Consider the following 19,059-nt stretch of genomic DNA (forward strand, 5'->3'; position numbering starts at 1 on the left):
AAATATGATGTTTGGATATCATAGATTTGAAATAATCAAAGATAGGAGAGGCTTTTTGTCCGAGAGATTGCCACCAGAGCGGTTGTGTGTATTATCTTTGTTTGATGTTAGTTATACTTTTCTTTGTGGACAAAACCTACGCGCCTAAATGGTGAGCCTTTTAATGTCTTTTACTTAATAGTATAACACATGTTATTTTATTTGCTGTTTATGAATGCTATTCTATCATTGTATATTGAATACCAGGAATTGCCATATTCTTACGTGGATTATAAATCTTAACAATTGAGGAGACTCTTTTCTTTTAAATTTCACAATGTCAACCTTCCGGAGATGTCAACAATCGAATAGATTGGTTAACAGCGTAATCTGGAAATGCTGGATCTTTCATAGATTTTTCTTTGTTTAATTATCATTCTTTATTTAGAGTTCACATGAGACCAGTCGTTTTGGAGTGAGATTTGCATCTTTTGAGAGTGTATTGTAGCTCCTGGAGTGAACTATGCATATTTTTAGACAATAATTCACTCCAGAAGGAGCTATAATCCACTCTAAAAAATGCAAATCCACTCCAAAACGACTGGTCCCATGTCTCACTCTGAGAGTAGTGTGATTAGGGACCAGATAAACTATTTTACATTTAGAGTGTACATACTAATACATATATTTTCTTATTATCCTCATGTCTTGATCATAGCCAATCCGAACCCGACATCGTTGTCGAATGCGACTGTCTTTCCCAATGAATTAAAGGCTGCCCTCGGCGTCATCTTACTTGTGGTCATGGTCGCTGTCCTCATCGTAGCCGTGATCAGAAGAAGGTATGGACTTACATCATAGATAATGAAATCATGCTAAACTTTGATTTGTTTTCGTACCCGGTGGGTGTTTCATAAAGCTGTTTGTAAGTTAAGAGCGACTTCAAGAACGACTGGTAAACCTTTCCTACGCGCTAAATAATCACCAATGACTATCAAATGGTGAATACCATTTACCACAAGATAGGATCACCAGTCGTTCTTAAAGTCACTCTGAACCTATGAACAGCTCTATGAAACGACCCGAGGACTATTTTCATTTGATGCACTTTTATATTTCTCTTTACCTTTTTCTTTCCCTGTCTACCTTTTCTCTCCTCTGTGTATAGTTTTCATCTTATCATATCATGTTTATGATCTTTTACAGGTTTACCTCTTTCGCTCATTTTACGATATCCCTACACCCCTCCCCCTCTCGACCACTCGTATACCTACATGATTTTATCATTTCAGCACTAACATAATATGAATAGGGGATATTGCTTCTCAACTATTGATCTTAAAATTCTATAAAGATTCACATACCATTATATATAGCATTCGCATTTGCGAAAGCAATATTGTTGTGATGTTAGCTTTATATCTTGTATCATAAAAATCAATCAGGGGAAAGGCATTTTATAATTTTCTAGCTGCCCATCATGTTGGATCAAATTCATCATTTCAAGGGACCTTAAAATAGATGTTTAAGCGGAAAAAATATTCTTAAAATAAGCGCGAATTTTTGTAGGCAGCAAGGGCATAGTGCATTTTAGATGATTATTTAGATGTGGGTGGGGGGAATACAGATGCTAGATGTTAATAATTTTCAAAATGAAAACGCTACTTGAAACATCGTACTTAAGTTTGGAAATCATTAAAAATGGTTTCATACATTTCACAATTTTATAAGTCAAGGAAGGATATGGGATTTCATAGGCATATTAATGAGTGAGACGATAGGAAATTATGTGATGCAAGCAGATCTGAGGCCCGTTGCAGAAAGAGTTGCAATTAATCGCAACTCTCAAAATCATGTGCAACTTGAATTTCAACCAATCAACAGGGCGCATTTGCGACTTGCGATTGATTTTTTTTACTTGCGTTTAAACGTAACTCTTTCTGCAACGGCCACCTCGCCACGGAAGGCAAAACATTTGATTTAAAACCTATTATCTTATACTAATGATAATCATGATGATAATTCGATGCAGTGATAGATTACTTTCCATCCAAATTAATATTCATACAAAAATAAAAGATGCACATTACTTGTCAATGATATGGGCAAACGAGTGTAAGTCGATTTCAAAGCTTGACTTTGAGCAAAAGCTTAGACGTAGTGGTGACGGAAACCTTAATCTTGATACTTCAACATTAGATATAGATAAAGAGTTCAAGAATGGAGGCCAATCTTGAACTCATCTTGAAGACTGGTTACCCACCATATCTTGCACTCTCACGAGATACGTGATATACACTCTGATTCAACATGGATTAGGTCACCAGGAAACATGGTATTTCACCAAGAACTTACAAAAAAATTATCTTTCGTCGACTTCACAGACAAAATGAAAAACAGGAAATTCGGGATAAAAAGAACTGCTACTGAAATACAGGAAAACATTTTCAGAAATCTAATGAATGTGTTTACGCGACACTCTGTTTTGAAAGATATTAATTCAAAGGCAGTAAAATGAATTATGCCGCAACCTCTTTCTTTTATTTATCTGCCTTCTTTGTCCTTAACTGCTGTTTTCTGAATTGTTTTTCGTGTTGCCATCATCAGAATAAATAACATTTTGATATAAGATAACAATTTATATTTTTTCTTTCGTTAAAATAGGAAGAAATATACATTAAGCCAGAATATATGGAACAGCATCCACACATTTTCTTCGATTTGACGTCATTGCATATTACTTTGTCTTCCTTTAAGAAACACTATCAAATGTCTTAGATAACAAAATTTATTTGAATAGAAAAATATTATTGTAATTAGATAGAATATATTTGTATTATTGCATTTCGTATACGCTTCATTTTCTTTGAAAAAAATTACTTAGTGTGCACTCTTAATTGAAAACGTAGGCCTATCTTAGAGGCTTTCAGGTCCTATGGTATAGTAACATTATACACATCGTTAAAATCTTGTTTGCTTATAGGCACTTTCCTCCTTTGCTCATGTATATTATGTTCATTTGTTTAAATTATTTTTCATCAATTGTTATACTGGTCTAAAATATGGATGATGATGATAATGATGGTCATGGTTTATGGTGGTGGTGGTTATGATGATAATGATGAGGATGATGATGATAATGATGAGGAGGATGATGATGGTGATGATGATAGATGATGATGATGATGGTAGTAGCAACATAGGGTATTTGTATAACGCACATTAACCCGATCATATATGTTGCAATTTGATATCATTGTTTACCGTAATTGATCTCAATTGTTCTCAGGAAACGACTTCATACAACTCGTCCCAAAGAAGGCATCGGTCTGTCTGCTTTAGGTACGTAACATTCAATTTGCATTCGGATAAGGAGCTTCGATGAACGTCTTTGTTACAAAGATCATGATTTGTTCTAGGATAGGCTATCGGATAATCCGAGTATATAGTTTTATACTCAGTTTTATAGTGGGTGTTTCATAAAGCTGTCCACAAAGTTACGCAGAACTTTGCGAACGACTGGAACACGTTCTTCGGTGCTATGTTCGCTACATGGGATATATCATCTAGTACAAGAAAGGGTCACCAGGGGCCCGTTGCAGAAAGAGTTGCAATCAAACGCAACTCTAAAAATCATGCGCAACTTTATTTTCAACCAATCAACAGCGCGCATTTCTGACTTGCAATTGATTTTTTGACTTGCGTTTAAACGCAACTCTTTCTGCAACGGGCCCCAGTACTGTCATTCGTAACTTACAAACATCTTTATGAAACATCCATCTGATGACATGAACATGATAGATATAGCTTCAATAGGTCTCGTGCGCTTGCCTTCCTGTAACTTGAAAACATTACGAAGCATTCTGATAGGAAAGGATTGTAATCAATTGTACCAATATTTCATAGAAATTTAGAATAACATCTCAATCGATTGACGAATAATTATCTTCAGGTCAATCTTGAAATCAATGAATTCTCCAAACCTTTCTCTTTTACAAACTGTTATTATTATTGATGTCAAGTAGAATTTACTGAATGGCACATTTTCATGATAATGTTTTATTAAAATCTGAAAAATTATTATTATTATTTTTGTTTGGAACGGCAGAAAGCGGTGGGGAGAACGGTGGATCCATGTCTAACGGAGCCAGCACAACGTTGCCCGCCCTCTCACGGTCAACAGGTGTATACAAGGCAAAACGTAAGTGATTAATCTGAAAGCTACCAAGGGTATGTAAGCCCATATTTTTCCTTCTATTCAAACTACAACGTGGAATGGGTAGTAAGGGGGTACATCGCCCTTTCAAAGGACCGGCGACATCTTTTGCTGATATGAAAAACGTTTGCCACTCCTCTCTCCTTTCCCTTTCCAACTGTATACACCACTCTCCTTCTTTGTATTTTTTTAAGTTAATTATACTATTTCATGCACTTTAAAAAGTTAAATTGGTGAGAACATTCCAATTCGTAATACCTTTTACTACAAGTAAAATTCACCCTCACAAAAGTGTAGAGTTTTATAAACATTTTCAATTCATATTGTACAACACTTGATTATACCTCAATTGTCATTATGTTTAGAAATCTTTTAATAGTACTTCTTGAGATGAGATGGGTTTGGAAAATTTTCATCGAAATAGCTATGAGCTGTAGTCTGCCATTCCCTTTTATTATGACATTCTTCTGATTCTTGGTTGACCATCTCCAGGGACCATCTAGCTGGTAAATCGCCAAGCGTGATCCGGGAGCGTGATACGTCATATCCGATTGAGGGTGAATATTAACCGTATCACCGTGATCATGCTCCAAAAAAGGATTGAGTTTTAACTCCCTACTAAAAGCTATCTCAAAACCACAAGAACAAAATTAAAATACAGGTCACTTATATGAGTAGATGCAAATAACCAAATACGTCTCTTTTTAGCAAGAGGACTATCAGTAAATGCCATCCAAAATGGTCAGAATGGACACGGTATCAAGCGGGGTAATGGCGCCATGAGGCAACGCCCAAAGACCGCTCCAAAACCATCAAATCCTAGCTCAACCAGGGCAAGATGGCAGGCGCCACCAGCAGTCAAGATAGTGGAGTTATCAAGCTATGTCAAGGAGAAGACTGCCAATGGCGAGATGTGTTTCAAACTTGATTATGAGGTGGGTTTACTTCCAGAAAATAAAGCAAATATTGTTTACCATCAAGTTTACTTTACAGATATCCTTTTACCTTTATTGATTTCAAATCGTGCATTTTTCATCCATACATATTATTTTGTAGCTCGTCAAGAATGAAATGGTCTAGATTGGAAGCGAATATGAAGACCATTATTCTCTTGAATTATATAAGATCTTATTTTTAATTTTGACACCCCCCCCAAAAAAAAAAAGAATTTCATTGGCATGCTGACTATGACTTAACCAACAAAACTTTATTGTATTAGTGTTCGCCTAGTTGCTTTAGAGTTGAGGGTGAATAAAAAGAGGTCAGGAATTGACTGTAAAGTTGTAATGTAATGTTACACAAGTAGGCGAAATGTAACCTTAGATGATACAAAAACTTTTGTTTCCAAGAATGACGAATAGCATATTCTATTTCATTTATTATCTTAGCGGCTTCCTGATGGTCAGATGTACACGTGGGAAGTAGCAACAAGACAAGAAAATGTCTCCAAGAACAGATATATCAACATCATTCCATGTAAGTATGTGCAGAATAAAGGCCTAACTTAAAGGCCTACTTACACATGTATATACGCACCAGCATTACAAGAACAAGAGCTTTTTATATGTAATAGTATGTGAAAAGTTCCACACATACACATACAACCATGCAGGAAGTTTATCTTCATCATCTTGAAGCAGAAATTCCTCTGGAAGATAATCCAAGACAAAATTTATTTTACAACCCCTTCCACAGTCAAAAGCTTTAGTAAAGACTCTAACTAATTCCCTTCCCGGATGCTTACTCCCATCATAATGATGATAACAGTGCTCAATGGTCAATGGTTTTACAGGGTTCCATTGATCATGTTGATATCAAAATTGGTTAAAAAGCCACTTTAGCTGAATTCTAAATGAACTCTAAAGTCGACGTAATCATGATTATAAACCTTTATGTGGGGACGTCGTGGTCCCGTGGTGAAGACTCCCTTCTTTCAATCAGAGGGACATGTGTTCCAATCACAACCATGGCGTGTTTTCCTTCAGCGAGAAATTTAGCCACATTGTTCTGCACTCGACCCAGGTGAGGTGAATGGCTACCCGGTAGAAAGATATTCTTCGAATACTTAGAGCCTATATGGAGGCTTGGCTGCAGCCGGGTATTATGATACAAACTGTTTGTGCAGTAGAGTATATTGATATAGTTCTTGCGCTGTATAAATGGTCCATATCATTGTTATTATTATTTAGTCCGTCCAAGATTATCATAACCATATGGCTTAATGAAGCGCTCAACCATGTTTTAATAATACCCTACATTGAACCAAGATAAAGTAAGCGTATGAATATTATGACAAACATTGCTATTGCTTAATATCCAATATTTTCATCACATGAAAAATGTCAGCTATTTCTGTGCTACTTCCGTTACTTGATGTTTTGATAATCCGATCTATTTTAACAATCCCATCATTATAACATCAAAGTGGCAAGTTTTGTATTAATAAATTGAGGGGTAAAAATAATGTTTGGTATACATAATTGCATAGCAAAGCTCTTAAGTCACTTTATTACACGATGATACAATATCCGCTTAAATTATTTTTAAAAACACCTGCTAGAAAACTACAAACATGTGTGCAAAAGTATGCCCCTTTCAATATCTAAAGATTACATTCGTTGAATTTGAAGTCCTATTAATTGAAATTGACGTGCATAACCACAACATGTTTGGAACGGCTTCCGTTCGTGTTTGTTTGGGTGATATGGTTGCCAATTTGAGTGATTATACTGATTAGCTAGGGAAACAATTGGACCTCTTTCTGTCTGCAGATATAAGGCTCGTGGTTAGTACTGTCCATTTTGTTCCATGACTAATGATTCCTACCTAGCTTCATGTAGATCAATGATGATTCATGTTTGCCCACTCGGTTGGAATTACGCCAGTGTAGTTTCTACAGTTCAGTTATAGCCAAGTTTTCAACCTTGGATCTATTCATGAAATAAAGTGATCGATTGGAATCTAATCACTTCTAGATGTAAACATCTTTCGAATTGGGTAGTATTATTTTATATCACATATTTACTGACGAACATAGAGGGCGTTAACATTGACTCCAAACATTGTGTCTGTTTTCTGACAATAATTTCATTGAAGGGAGCCGATTGTTGTATCAAACGTTTAAAGTCAACAGAATTTAAAATCCATTCTTGTTTGGTGTAGGCATAAAGGAAGAGTGTTGATATTTTCCTTTTTTTAAACTATACTTTCTGAATCTGAGTCTTCAGATTTCTATCGATTTTATTTCATTTGCCAAGGAAAAGTTTAAAAACCATTAAAAAAATAGTCTCTGTGATTTATACATCATCCCCTATTAGTGATCCGTCTCTTCCTCAATAAGTTTTCATCAAAAATTAATGCATTAATAACTGTTATCCGTATATTCTTTTTACTCAGATGACCATTCCCGAGTTATACTGGATACAGATCTAGATGCTCCACACGAAGATTATATCAATGCTTCATTCGTCAGTGTAAGTTTCTGCCCCTGGGCCACATCTGAGATAAAAGTTATGTTAAAGAAGAACCTTGATGAATTCTGTAATAAACCTGAATAAACACGCTTTGCCAATAAAAATATTTTAAAATGTTTTATATCAGTAGTTTGTAAATCGCCACTGAGAACGAATGTTACAGAACATGCACTCTACTTGAAAGAATACCATAACAATAGTATCAAATTTTTATCGTGGACAAATTAAACTTAGATTCTATGAAAATGAAAAAAAAGTGAGAATACATCAAAATTGCACTAGATGTTAATGTGTATATTCAAAATTTACAAGTTGATTGATAATTTTCCTAATACAATGCACAACAGCTTCCAAGATTTGTCTGATGCAGTTGTGCAAAAGTGGGTGTGGCTTAAACAAGAATCTAACTGTTTTGTGGAAAATAAGCTAAATTTTAAAATGTCATATCTTTCTCTTTTACACCTGATTTTGATGACATTTTCAGGGTTATGCTTGTTCGACTTTTCTATATTGATTCATATTAAAATGTTTGGGGTATAGTCGACGTTTAGTGTTTAAAACTTATGATGTTTAAGCGAGATATCAATTTTAGAATCATTCAAGATTTAGAAATGATGTTTTCTAACTCGAATAAGACAAATTTAAGATTCTTTTTTTTTCCAGGGTTATCTGAGACCAAAGGCCTATATTGCGACACAAGGTGAGAATTTTTGCAATTTTGTTCGATTTACTAGACTTTCTAATAAATGTGCAATTATGCTGACAATTATGGCCAACCAGTCTATAAATATGAGAAATGGAAGTTGTGCATTCACATTGCTTTTAACAAAAGTATCAACTATTTAATACATTATAATGATTCATATTATTGGAAGGAAAAAACAAATCAGACATTTACGATTGAACGCCATCAACCCGTTAGCGTCAATTAAAAATTCATTATTCATTTAAAACAATTTAGCTGCGTATGACATTTTTCCTATCTCTCACATTCATGTGTCGTAATCAGATAATGACATCATGTATTATATGCTGAAATTGGTTATTTCTGATAATATTCGTATTTGATACGATTGTCATGATTTGAGTTTTGTTGGAGGTGAAAAGCAAGCAAGGCAAGCATAGGTTGTCGCCACTGCCTGGACTCTTAAATGTGATTTATTCTTTATAAACAATAACATTCATCTAATTTTTCCTTAGGTCCTCTGTCGACGTCTGTGTTTGATTTCTGGAGAATGGTCTGGCAAGAGAGAGTTCCAGTTATTGTCATGCTCACAAAACTAGTAGAAAATAAAAAGGTAAGAGTACTGTGAGAGAATTATGCATACTGTTGAATATCTGTATCCTTATATTGGCCAAAAGTTCCAGCAGGACAAGCAAGTACTGTGCCTAATTTACAACATTTGTAAGATATGAGTCTGCTTGGTTAGTAGGTAGGCCATGGTATCATTAGACATTTAGAGGAAAAATATACATAAACATACTAATACTCTAATACAAACCCCCACACTTTAACGTCGAATGAAATGTTTCTGTAAGCAGTCTTTTGACCGTGCTCGTAAGTGTCTTCAGTAATGGCGCAATTTTGTAAGTAAACAACTTTTCACCTTTATTTTTTATTTTATTTTCCTTAACATAGAGAAAGTGCGACCCATATTGGCCTGAAGACATTGAGACTTATGGTGATTTCACGATAGCAGTAGTAGCTGAGAGGAATTATCACAACTACACTGAAAGAACTCTGACGATTAGAAAGGTAATTACGAGTTTATATAACATCATCCCTTGATTAAGAAATAAAATCATGAAATCTAAGCTGACAAACGGTCAAACTAAACATGCTAAAGATGGCGGATGTCGGACAGAGTAGTATAAGAAATATCCATATGAAGAATTGTAGCAAAGATAATATGAGAAAAATATAATGGCTTTGAAAACATTGAAAACCCACATAACTTCTGTGACTTCTGTGACTGCTTTTGGCAGTGGACAGAAAATGTAAAATATGTACTAATTAGAAGGTGTATTGACATTGTACCGATAATCTTTTTTTACATTGATTTGTAATCGAGCCAAAATGTTTATTTTTCAATGAATTATCTACTTTTGATATGAACTTATTCACATTTTATTTGTTATCTCGAATTTGTATATATATAAAAAAAAACATTTTTTTTGGGTTACATTATATAATTTTGGAAGGTGGACGTTTATTCTGTTAGAGGGTTGCAATAAATGCCTACATTTCTTAAACCTGAAAAAATGTCAGGTCTGTTAATGCATTTTTCATTATTAGAAGCATCGAATTTGAATATATATTTCTATTGGATCTGGTGCACTCTTTTGTCACGGATCTGGCATTGCGGTTCAATGACATTGCTCTAGCGACAATTGCTCCGATGGAAAATCTCCTAATACTTATCTTTACATTATTCTGAACCAAAACCAAAATTACAATCGTAACTCTAACCCTATACCATGTATACCCTCTGAGATATTAAGACCCGAGCAAATATCACAGGAGTATGTATCTTGTAACCGAAATTGCAAATGTTATTGAGCCAAACGCTTACAGCACTATTAATTTTGCAAAAGTGTTACCCCTCAAGATCTGGTTGGGTGTAAAGGATTAATGTATTATTTTTTTACGACAGGCATGGGATCCAGAGGAGAGACGTGTACAACACTTTCACTACACTTCTTGGCCTGACATGGGACTTCCCCTCAGTGCCACGCCCCTCCTGGAGTTCATCACCCAGGTCAAGGAGTTTGAAGCCAAGCCTAGCGGACCAACCATTGTCCATTGCAGGTATTTATGCTGTTAAGCTGTTAATGTTCACTATGATCATGACGATTGGAAGTTGTTTTGAAAAGTGTTTTAAGCGCATATGAAGAATATTAACATTCGTCGAAATGTTCAAATATTGAAAAGAATCGATATCCTTTCATACTTGATAGGAGGTATTTTCTTAAAATTTGTAACCCATAATAACTTTAATAGGTATTGGTTTAAAGAGTTCCGCAATCAACTAAGTTGCGGTGAATGATAATTGGAACAATGTAGAGGAGTTTCGTTATCACTCTTCCTATAACAAAAGACAAGAACGTTGTGTGCCTTCTCTAATTATCCCTATGGAAATAAAAGAAGTTTAAAAGAACAAAAACGATCATCATCGTCTTAAATATGATTTAAAACTAATTCATGGTTACAAGAACTCAAACCGTGCTCGAAAAAAAAAACACCTTTGATACCATCCAATCATTTGTACCCTTATTTCTTACTTTTCTTGTTTTCAGTGCTGGTGTTGGCCGTACTGGTACGTACATCACGATTGATTCTATGATGGATATGGCAGCCAGAGAACAACAAGTCAATGTGCTTGATTTCATCTATAGAATGAGGACCAAGAGGGTCAAAATGGTCCAAACACCAGTAAGTCACATCTTAAAACATTAATTTTCAAAATAACAATGGCCATGGATGCAATTTCAATTCACTTCGATTTCAAGTAAAAAGGTCACCCATGGAATTAAATTATGTTTTGTTAATGTCGTTTACATATAAGAGAGAAACATAATTGGCCCAAGATTGACCCTTGCGGAAGTCCGCTCTTAGATGATGTTAGACATGTTAGGAAGGAGAAATACTCATCAATGATTAATGAGGGGAGGGTTAAGCTATAATTGTCCGCCGCCGATGTTTTGTGCTCGAACATTTTAGTGCTAGTCAACAAACTCACCTAAAGTAGACTTTAAATTTCGACACGAAACATATGACTTTCGAATTTAATTCAATATCCCATTTACTTTCTTTCCAGTCGACTTTATGCCCTCTTTCGATTTACTCTTTTCTAGGAGCAATACGTGTTCATCTACGAGGCACTCCTTGAGTGTCTGCTTTGTGGCTACACATCTGTACCTACCAAGAGTATTGTACCTTACTTCACCAAACTCGAACAAACCAACCTACATACAAAGAGAACCTTCCTCGAGGAACACCTTCGTGTGAGTAGAAAAACAAAATTGAACAATGTTGCCATTCTTGATGCTGTCTTATAAAGCTGAGCGGTAAGTTACGCTCGACTTTATGCACGACATGAGACCCTTTCCACATGCCCCAAAGTTTCCCTGGTTAAACATAGTGATAGAGAACATTAAACATTCAATTGAATAGTATCTACGATGTATCCCAAGTTCTCATTTATGTATGTTTATTCGCTTGATACCCCTTGAAAATATCAAGGGATATATCCACATCTCTAAAAACACAGTTACAGCCGATTGTCAGTCTTGAGAGGAAAAACACACACCCAGTATTTCACCCTGAAATTTGTTATAGAAGACAGTAACAAGGATGAAATTTCTTCTCTGCATTGCTCTAGTAGTCTTAAACAGACAAAGAACTTTCACGTGAATGTTGTGAGCATGCATACTTGGTAACTTTATCGTTCTCTTTCACTTCTAAATTACATGTTAACTGTCCAGGCTCTAGATGCAATGTCAATATTCTACAGTGATATGAGTATGCAAGCTGGCAAGAGTGCTGAGAATCATCACAAGAATAGATATCCAGATATCATACCTCGTAAGTAAAAAGCTTAACATTTAATGTTTATTCCTTGCCTCAGTCATTTTATTAATGTAGACACCCATCTCGTTTGCCCTTCTCAAAATCTTGCCTCTTGTACAAGAATTGCTCTCTGTCAGATTGTTGAGGACGGACATCAGATTTTCTGTTAGATTAATAATTTTTTTTTTCGTTTAGTCCGTATTCATTCCCTACGTCGATGAACAACTGAAATTATTCTTTATATCTTAGTTTGATATTTAAGTATGCTATATTTATTTAAGAATTTTAAACAGGTATACTCTATTTTATTACGTTGAATTATATATTGAATTCTTTGACGCGGAAAATCAATTTAAATTCAAATCTGATCAGAATAGAGTGTTTATTCATCTTTAATTGTTCTTTTTTTAAACGAATTTTGCTGATCAGATTTAACTAGCTAGCTAACTGATCACTTTGCTGGGTTACCGGTAGAAAGTCTTAAGAATTCCTTTCGCCTTACAAATTTTATTATAGTAATTTTACCTGTCACAAATATTATCTTTAAGAAATTAGTTATAAATAAATAGACTCCACAAGTGTCACAAAATAACGTTAGTGCCATTTATAATCATGCCATTATATGAGCTTACGTTTAAACAATTGAGTAAAAATCGTTAATGTCATGTATTTTTTCTTTGTCTAGTTGACAAGTATCGACCATACTTAATGACAGGCTGTGGAGAAGGACAAACAAACTACGTCAACGCAACGTTTTTAGATGTAAGATATTTTTTTACGTTTGATACTTTAAGATCGAACTATTACAAACTGAGACAAAGTCAATTTGGAAAATATTCAAAGCAAGCACATAATTCCATTCTCTAATTTCTATCATGGTTAGATTTAATTTTTAAACCAAATTTCAGACCACACATCTTTTCACTCATTTCAAATCAAATTCTATAAAAAAATAGTCTATTACCTACACATTTTAAAATAATTTACCTTACTTTCATGCAAAATGTGTTGACGTTGTTTTTTTTAGATCAGTTGTTTTCGATATGATTATCCATGTTCAATTTAAGGAACGATTTCCACCCTAGCTTAATAACAAGAGATAAACATATTGTATTTGTCAAATTAAAGAAATATATTGCTGTACCTCATAAAGTGAAGTCTTAAATTGTTGGATTTCCTATATTTATATTAATTTCATAGGGGTTCAGCAGACGTGATATGTACATGGCAACTCAGATGCCCCTCCCTCATACCATCGAAGATTTCTGGAGGATGATTTATGATTACAACTCTAATGTCATTGTCATGCTTAATGATATCAACAAGAACGATCAGGTAAATAGCTAATTAAACATCATTCACCATATTATTACTTTGATAACTGAGTTTCATACAGGAAATGTAATGGCCCCGTTTCGTAAAAGATTTGCAATTATAGTGATTTTGTCATTGTGGTAACTTCCATTGTAACAGCTAGTGCTTAATAGCTGCCAGTCATGGTTTCCATGGTAATGGCCATAATGGAAAGGTTGCCACATTGTTAATCTTTATGACAAGGCATCAGTTTCTCGTATTCAAGGGGTTACCGTATTTATAAAATCATTCATAATTATGATAGTTTTTTATCATATTATAAGATTAATAAACGTTATTCTGCTCATCAATTGTCGTTTCAATGAACATTACAAAACTTAACATTGCTCATAACTTTAAACAGTGTTATAGGTTTCTTCATTGTGACAAGGATGTGGCAAATATGGTGATAAACATTGGTATTATTTTCGGATCCTATTTGTTGTGATATTTGCCTTGTGATACAATTTCTGTAATGAAGATATGACTAACTTGATTCTTATTTTAATCGTACTATTAGTAATACATGAATATATGTTATGGATTCATTTGCATTGACATTATTTTGTTATGCCACGTTTATGATAATTACGCGAGTTGTAAAGTGATCATAGTGGAAAATAAATATCATTAATCTCAAATTAACTATCGAAAAAGAAATAACAATATATTTGGTCTGTGCTTAGTTTCTGTCCTTGCTGTGACTGTGGCGTTTACTGTGATAATCGATTTTTGCAACTTATCAGTGATATGAATTCGATCATCAGGATGTAGAATAGGAATGTTCCGAGGGGACGTCCCAAATCTCGAAGTGGAAAGAATATGGCAGGTAATATGAACATCAACTAAATGAAAAGAACTTTCATAAAGCTAACTGTTATTCTCTTGGTCGTATGTTATTCCTTTAGACGTGTGCTCAGTACTGGCCTGCTGGGGACGAGTCTCTGATTGGTCCATTCGTCATTGATGTTTCAGCAGAGGAGAGGGAAGGTGACGTCATCATTAGGACATTCCTCCTGTCCAATACGAACACGGTAGTAAGTTTCACAATATCGTTGTTTCTTTCATATCCAGTTATTAGACTATTACTATGGTTGGTTAAAAGTGACTGTGTCCGATGGATCATAAGACTTGTCATTTTATGAAACAATTCCCACATGTAGGAATGTTCATAGTTGAATGTGCATGGTGAGAGAGACACAAAGACAATCATTGTGTAAAGTTGAATAATTTCTTCTGTGGATGTGGCAATGATTATATACACAACATCTAATCATTATTTTTAAAAATTGTTTTAGGCCACTGAGAGTTCGAGAGTGATCCGTCAATACAGCTTCGTAGGCTGGAAAGAGAGGCAGAAGTATCCTAAGAGTCTATCATCTCTTCTATGTCTCCTGGAGCTAGTCGAGGCTGGTCAGAGGGATGTGGGCAATGGACCTATTACTGTACACTGCATGTAAGTATTCACCATCTTTATGTCACAGTCTTGCAGGCAGAATCAACTCCAAACCGATTGATGATATGTCATTGGAAACAATGTAATCGCTTTGGTCGGTTTCCATAAGGATGACCATAGCATAAATGAGTCCCAATAGCTCAGTTCGTAGATCGACTATATCGTATAGGCCTATTCAGTTATCGACCTGGATTGCATAAAACTTGATGCCCCAGTGCCATTTTGAAGGAATTATCATTTTCCAAGTCCCTCAGAAAGGGCATTAAGCAGTTGGTCCTCTGGTTGCATACTTCCAAATGTTCACGCTCTCTTAGCAATCATGGATGTGTTTCATGAAAATGTGCAGCTCCTACTATTTAATTTCAATCATTGGCCCGGATTGGCTGAGAAGAACTGCTCTCTGACTGTTACAATGGTTACTGTAGGAGCTAACAGTCTAGTAAGTGCTGACAAGCTTTATGAAAAAGAACCGTGATATGCAGTGTTGCTCCACGAGTAGGCCTATTTTGGTGGCAGCGGTGGGATTAATGTTCATCTGTTTATGGTATCACTGTTACTTGTTTGTACTCTTTTTGTTGCTATTTTTCTGCCAGTTGCTCCGAAGCTTAGTCTTTTAGCAGCTACGTAGAATAAATATTAATACAAATAAATCAGTAATTCCTGTTGTTTTACAGGGATGGTGCAACACGGAGTGGTCTTTTCTGTGCTATCATGTCAACGATCAGTAAGCTGAAAACAGAAGGTAACATTGATGTCTTCCATGCTGTCAAGAAGCTTAGGAAGTGCAGTGGAAGGATGGTTCCAACAGAGGTAATTATCATTTCACCAATCTTCCTCTTTCTTTAGTACCCCCCCCCCGTACAAAAAAAAATAATTTCTTTCTAAAGATAGCATCCAAACCTGGAAACTATATTTGTTGTTTGCACGTTGAGGAATCCACTCTCTTGTCGCCATTTATAAATGATTTAGATGAAAATATTTAAGTGAATGCAGACAATACTCATAATGTTAACTTGTCCCGAGTAGCAATAAAAAATATAAAGACATGTTTATAAAATGAAGAATTAATTTATTAATTCATATACAAACTTTTTGTAAATTTGAAGTAGTCATGCTACAAAACAATAAAAAGATTTTATCTGTTAAATAGGAAACGGAAAACTTTGTGAATACATGCTACATGTTATTTTCTACGAGAATATTGGCAAGAAAGTTTCGATTTTCACCAAATGGTGTATGTGACTGTTTTCTACATGCGTAGTGGAGGCGTGGCAGTTCCAAATAAAGCTTGCAATGATTCTTTTATTCTTCTATTTCCAGGAGCAATATTTGTACATTCACGACGTTGTCCGGGAGTATCTTGCATCATGCGAAATCTATGAAAACTTCAGGTAGATCCACCAGGAATTCCAATAAAAACTCTGTATTATCGGAGATGTTGCAAAGACACAAAAGACTTGGTATAAATCAAGAGAATTGACAGAGAGCCCTATTTTTTCTGAAAAGAAGTGATGAAGATCGGATCGCCAGGACTATAATGACACATAAGTGGACAAGTAGAACCGATGAGAAGTGCCACTGAAGATATCATATTCGAATCTTCGAGGAGTTTGTTTTAAACCTTTCCAAAGGTATACAAGCATCAAGGCTGATGCATCCTCTTCTGAATTTGTGATGGTTTTAGTTAGAGCAACGTAATTGAATGCGAGGAAGAAAATAAGCTGCATTAAACTTAGGACCATTCAGTGGATAGAACTTTATATCGATGATAAACGACGATAATCATGGGACCGGTTATTAGTCGATAGAACATTATATGCTACCCAGGGTGTGTATGCATCCAAGGAGACAGTCTCTGGTGTGATCAAGTTTGGAGGCATCGCAATCATCAATTTTCAACAGACATCGAGGATCGTAGCTGATTTTTAAAATGAACGTAGCTTATTCTTTTATTGGCCGTCTGTAATTTCCAGAGTTTTGGAGTGAAACCAGCTTAATAGAATGGGGACAAAGTGGCTTTGTGCCGAAGTAAAATAGTAAGAAAAACACCTGTGACGGAGACGAAACGTTTGGTTGAAAGCCAGTTCTTCTTTTTCAAAGCACTTGTTTACATTACTGTATACTCCACACGGATGTGTTCAACTTAATCTTCAGTGTTAGGTAACATTATTTTGGTTTTCTACACGAAATTTGTTACGACGACATCAGAATTAACGTTGATAGTAAACTCAATTCAAAACACGTAAGTGTATTGTAACGGGCATACGGTACATATTGTCGATATTGCTATAACTTCAACATCTTTATAACAGCGATGTATTATTTTGTTTACCAGCGCACTGTGAGATATCAAAATACGTTGGCCAAGATGAAACCTGTGCTTGAATGCAAACTCATTTTCTTCAAAATACAACTTAAAACATTATCAAAGTGGCCGACTGTATATTTTGTACCGATACATGATTCTGTACGCTTTTTTATGACAGCAACAACGTCAAAGTGAATGTTGATATTCCATTCACAACACATAGCTCTACGCCTTATTTATTAATGACTGTATTATGTCATTAATACAGTTACATAATCAAGTATACAATTAACGTGATCAATATTTACAGTGAAAATGAATAAAGGCATCAATGATTATAAATCGTTCAGTATTTTGGAAGAAGAAGAGGAAGAAGTTCTAAGAAGAAAAAAAGAAGAAATATAAGAAAAACGGAGGAGGAGGAGGGAGAGGAAGAAGAAGAACCGAAATAGAGCAATACAATATATTATCGATATACAAATATGATTTTGTTTGTAGAAAGAGGAAAATAAATGTAGCTGATATTCTCCTGGTATGAGAATAATGTGTAAATTATGTAAACGTTATGTATCAATGCAGTGTGACGTAATAATTAGAATTTTGTTTATTGATATGTTGGATGCACAATATCGACCAAATATTTTAGATAAGATGCAATGAAGCAGTGTAAATAATACATCATGTGCAATGGAACAGAAAACGATCTATAATATTTTGTAAAATATCTGTTGAGATCTGTTGAGTATTGTAGAAAAAAACATGCCTAGATAAAAGTCATTTAATATTTGTTTAATTTAATGATTTTGAGAAATGTATATAAATGAAGTCGGTCTAGGAATGTCCTATATGTATTCCAAGATGTAATCTTTCAAAATCATTGGAGACATGTGGAAAGAACCTGTTTGTAATCTTAATACTTAATATAATTGTTACGTAACCAAGATAACATAAAATAGAGAAGCAATTTATAAACGCTTGTTATTTATATTTAGTATGTTATTTAAAATAATTTGAGTGGTGCTATATGGATAACTCCACATAGACCAAAGTCAAATGATGTTTTGAAAGAAAGACAATCAAATAGTATGTGCCTTATTGCAAACATCATACTTTCAAGTGCCTCTACTCTTCTAGGTTGCGCATGCGCGGCTAGTTAACGTTTAATATTTAAATCTGATAAGAATACGCAGAACACTGTTTGATATGAAGTGCAATTCAAATGTACAGTCGTCTTTGTCATTGTATTTTTATGATGATGAAATCAATAAAACAAAAAATATCAATGTAAATGTGTCTTGTCATCATCAATGAGATGTGATACTTTTTTCCCCTACTGGATAAGATTGGTTTCATTTTTTGCGCGATTTTTATTCACCCTAATCACTCATTCAGTATCAAAATGATCTCTAATTATTTTCTTAATAATATCTTCAAAGTTTACAACGTTTCAGACTTTTTTTGTAAATCTCAAACGACACAGACCTCCTAAAGAATGCGAACTGATCTTCAACGTGATAGTGGTATAAAACATATAGAAATTCATATTATTCCCATGGTAGTCACATCACATTGATATGAAAAAAATAAATAAAAATTAAAGGCAAAGTCTACCAAAACTTCAATTGATAATATCTAAACCTAGCAGAACTTCGCAAACTTCATGATTTTTTTAAGGCATTACCATTTACTAGTAATCCACAGGTT

The 19,059-nt window shown here is 34.6% G+C and overlaps 1 protein-coding gene across 1 annotated transcript in view; it reads left to right on the forward strand.

Moving 5' to 3' along the window:
- The window catches only part of LOC121424205 (tyrosine-protein phosphatase Lar-like), an 86,414-nt gene extending 67,776 nt beyond the window's left edge, over nt 1-18,638 (forward strand). Inside the window, exons 28-46 of the mRNA XM_041619813.1 lie at nt 698-821; nt 3,269-3,321; nt 4,088-4,180; nt 4,904-5,130; nt 5,584-5,671; nt 7,592-7,668; nt 8,332-8,368; nt 8,869-8,966; nt 9,308-9,424; nt 10,323-10,477; nt 10,966-11,101; nt 11,524-11,673; nt 12,154-12,253; nt 12,924-13,000; nt 13,439-13,573; nt 14,500-14,628; nt 14,890-15,047; nt 15,722-15,857; nt 16,368-18,638. Coding sequence (XP_041475747.1) covers nt 698-821; nt 3,269-3,321; nt 4,088-4,180; nt 4,904-5,130; nt 5,584-5,671; nt 7,592-7,668; nt 8,332-8,368; nt 8,869-8,966; nt 9,308-9,424; nt 10,323-10,477; nt 10,966-11,101; nt 11,524-11,673; nt 12,154-12,253; nt 12,924-13,000; nt 13,439-13,573; nt 14,500-14,628; nt 14,890-15,047; nt 15,722-15,857; nt 16,368-16,442 — 2,165 coding nt within the window. The 3' untranslated portion in view covers nt 16,443-18,638. The remainder of the gene's footprint in view (nt 1-697; nt 822-3,268; nt 3,322-4,087; nt 4,181-4,903; nt 5,131-5,583; nt 5,672-7,591; nt 7,669-8,331; nt 8,369-8,868; nt 8,967-9,307; nt 9,425-10,322; nt 10,478-10,965; nt 11,102-11,523; nt 11,674-12,153; nt 12,254-12,923; nt 13,001-13,438; nt 13,574-14,499; nt 14,629-14,889; nt 15,048-15,721; nt 15,858-16,367) is intronic.
- Nucleotides 18,639-19,059: the final 421 nt, after the last annotated feature.

This window comes from Lytechinus variegatus, chromosome 11 (assembly GCF_018143015.1).
Source record: "Lytechinus variegatus isolate NC3 chromosome 11, Lvar_3.0, whole genome shotgun sequence".
Taxonomy (NCBI): domain Eukaryota; kingdom Metazoa; phylum Echinodermata; class Echinoidea; order Temnopleuroida; family Toxopneustidae; genus Lytechinus; species Lytechinus variegatus.